The sequence below is a fragment of the Apaloderma vittatum genome, unplaced genomic scaffold (genome assembly GCF_000703405.1).
Source record: "Apaloderma vittatum isolate BGI_N311 unplaced genomic scaffold, ASM70340v1 scaffold21257, whole genome shotgun sequence".
Taxonomy (NCBI): Eukaryota; Metazoa; Chordata; class Aves; order Trogoniformes; family Trogonidae; genus Apaloderma; species Apaloderma vittatum.
Window position 1 is genome coordinate 26,303 of NW_009726994.1, and position 2,555 is coordinate 28,857.

General features: G+C 55.1%; 1 protein-coding gene across 1 annotated transcript in view; it reads left to right on the forward strand.

Annotated features, from left to right (window-relative positions):
- The window catches only part of LOC104277007 (lysine-specific demethylase 2A-like), a gene marked incomplete at its 3' end in the record, with an annotated part of 11,472 nt that extends 11,344 nt beyond the window's left edge, over nt 1-128 (forward strand). Inside the window, exon 11 of the mRNA XM_009873511.1 lies at nt 3-128. Within this exon, the coding sequence (XP_009871813.1) occupies nt 3-128 (126 nt within the window). The remainder of the gene's footprint in view (nt 1-2) is intronic.
- Between the last annotated feature and the right edge of the window lie 2,427 nt (nt 129-2,555).

Genomic DNA, 2,555 nt, shown 5'->3' on the forward strand with positions numbered 1-2,555 from the left:
TGCACCTCACCCAGTTTGAGCTGGAGGGGCTCCGCTGCCTCGTGGACAAACTGGAGTCCCTCCCCCTGCACAAGAAGTGCGTTCCCACCGGCATCGAGGACGAGGACGCCCTCATCGCTGACGTCAAGGTACGTGGGCGCGAAGGAGTCGCGAGCGGACGCCGTTCCTTGGGGCTGCTGGGACCAGTGGAGGTGAAAATGCATTTCCCTGCTTGATTTTGACCTTGCCCTCATCCTGGGCAAGGCACTGGTGTGTCTGCGGGCTTGGATTTTGGGTCAGGGTTAGGAGGAGCTCCCTGTCGGCGTGGCCGAGGCTCATCTGGATCCCTCACGGGTGTCGGGGCAGGAGCGCTCGGTCCCGGTGTGGTTCATTTCCAGTTCTGGCTGTGGACTCCCTGGGCTGCTGCTCGCTGTGACAGCTGGAGCCTTTCCTTGCCCCGGGGGGGTTTGGCCTTGTTTCTCTGGGTTGTTTGCCTGGGACCTTAGGTTATGAGTCTTTTTTGTCTCTTTTTTGTCTTTTTTTTTTTTTTTGCTGTGCTTTACACCATGAGCTTTATCTGCAAAACCTGTTGTGCTGACTCCATGAACTTTGGTATTTTAGCCCTTTGAACACTGAAGTGAGTGTATCTTTGTCTTTGTCATTGTGTTTCTTTTCCAAGCACCATTTCCTGATTTATTTATTTTTTTTGTTTTAACTTGTGGTGCTTGACCAAAGGAGTTGGGAGTAGCTGCTCTTAGAGGGCTGCAATTCTGGTTCCCTGGGGCTTTTCTGAGCGTGCTGGTTCACCCTTGGGCTGGTGGTGTGTGTTTTGAAGGCCGAGCATTTGAGGTGACAACCATTTGGTTGGGGTTTTGAGACCTGTTTAAAGGACGTGCTGTGTTCTGGAGCTCATGACCCGCAACGGCCGTGTACCTTGGAGTGGTGGACGTGGTCCTTGGAGGTGCAGAAGTATCCTGAGCTGCAGGACTCTGTCCCTCAGGACCTGCAGCCTCTCAAGTGAAGCCCTTGCTGCCAGGTGTCCTCAAGGCTGAAGACGCTTGGGTGTCAGACTGTGGTGGCTGGAGAAAATGGGATGGATCTGTCAAGTTGCGGCAAACCTCTGCTTTCAAAACTCGCTTTTTCCTCAGAGGTGTTGGAATTGGTGGGTGTAGGTTGGCTTCTCGCACCTGAAAAAGAGTAAAACATTTCTAGATAAACCTTTTAACCGGTCTTGTCACTGAGAAGCCCGATGAGTGAAGGTCTAATTTTCAATATCAGTAGCTTGCGTGGAGAGCACCTTAGTATAATTGGTTTTTATTGTTGTTACAAGGCTGGAATGGCCGTCCATGCGTCTGTGCCTCAGGATGTGGGACACAGCTCCTGTTTCAGGCGTGTTTCCTCTGTGAGCTCTGGCCTAACTCCCCTCCTCCAACAGGCGTGTAACTCCCCTCCTCTAATAGCTTTTGTGTTCTTGCACAACCGTAGTGACCTCTCCGGGAACACACGGTCCTGCCTTCCCGCTCTCGTTCCGCCGCTCCCGCCTTGCCTCGTGGCTCTGGAGCGGGATCCCTCGTGCTGTGCCCCAGACCTGGATCCTTTCCCTCCCTCTGCTGTTTCTCTGAATGCTCTAAGGGCAGCCTGACCCATTTTCCCTTACCAGTGTCCTCCCAAAAAACCTCCCCGGGTTCAGTGGTGCCCCTCTACATGGTCTGGGTTGGGCTCATTGGAGAGATTGTTGGCAAAGAGAGGTCCCGTTGTCCTTTTTGTTGCTTCTGACCCCTCTTGGGCTAGGGAGGAGCTGGTTTATCCGGTGGAGACTTGAGATGTTTTTTCTGATGTAGACAAAACCTGCACCCACGGGGCGCTGAGTCCACGTTTGAGCTGTTCCCCTGCTGCAGTGCCGCCAAGCCCGGGCGCAAACAGATTCTCTCTGGGCTCTGCCTGGAAGCACTGGAGCACCAAGCTCGCCTAGAAGTGCAGATCCTGTCTCCAGGACCTCATCTCAAAAGCTTCTGGTGTGGCTTTACCCACCAACCCGTCCCTGTGTCCTGCTTGGGCCTCCCCATGATCAGAAACGCTCCTCTGCGCGCACACCTTAACTCTGCTCTGCCTGAAACACTCCCTGCAGGGAGAGAACGGGGCAACAGGACACGGGGAGGACTTGGTGAGGAACAGGGTCCCACCAGCGATGGGTGAGGAGCCCTCGAGTTGTGCCAAAAAGGTCCCGTGAGCCGGGGTGCGAGGTCTCTGACACTTCTAATGGGAGCCGCGGGGCTGGGTGTCCCCAGCGAGAGCCCGGGCCAGGGACCCCAGGGGGTGTCGCTGGTGGTGGTTTGGGTGGTGACACTTTGGTCTGTTCAGCATGACCCTGGTGGCTCCTTGGGCTCTCCAGGAGAGACCCAAGCTGAGGTTGTCTGCGGATGCATCGGCAACCGGAGAAATTGCTGTTCCAACCCGGCGACGCTTTGCAGAGGCTTGTTTTTATTTCAAGAATTTTTCTCCATTTTCGGTGTGAGAATCTGGAGCCCGGGGGTCTGGGGCGGGTTGGGGTGACATTGCTTTGGCTCTGTCCCCCT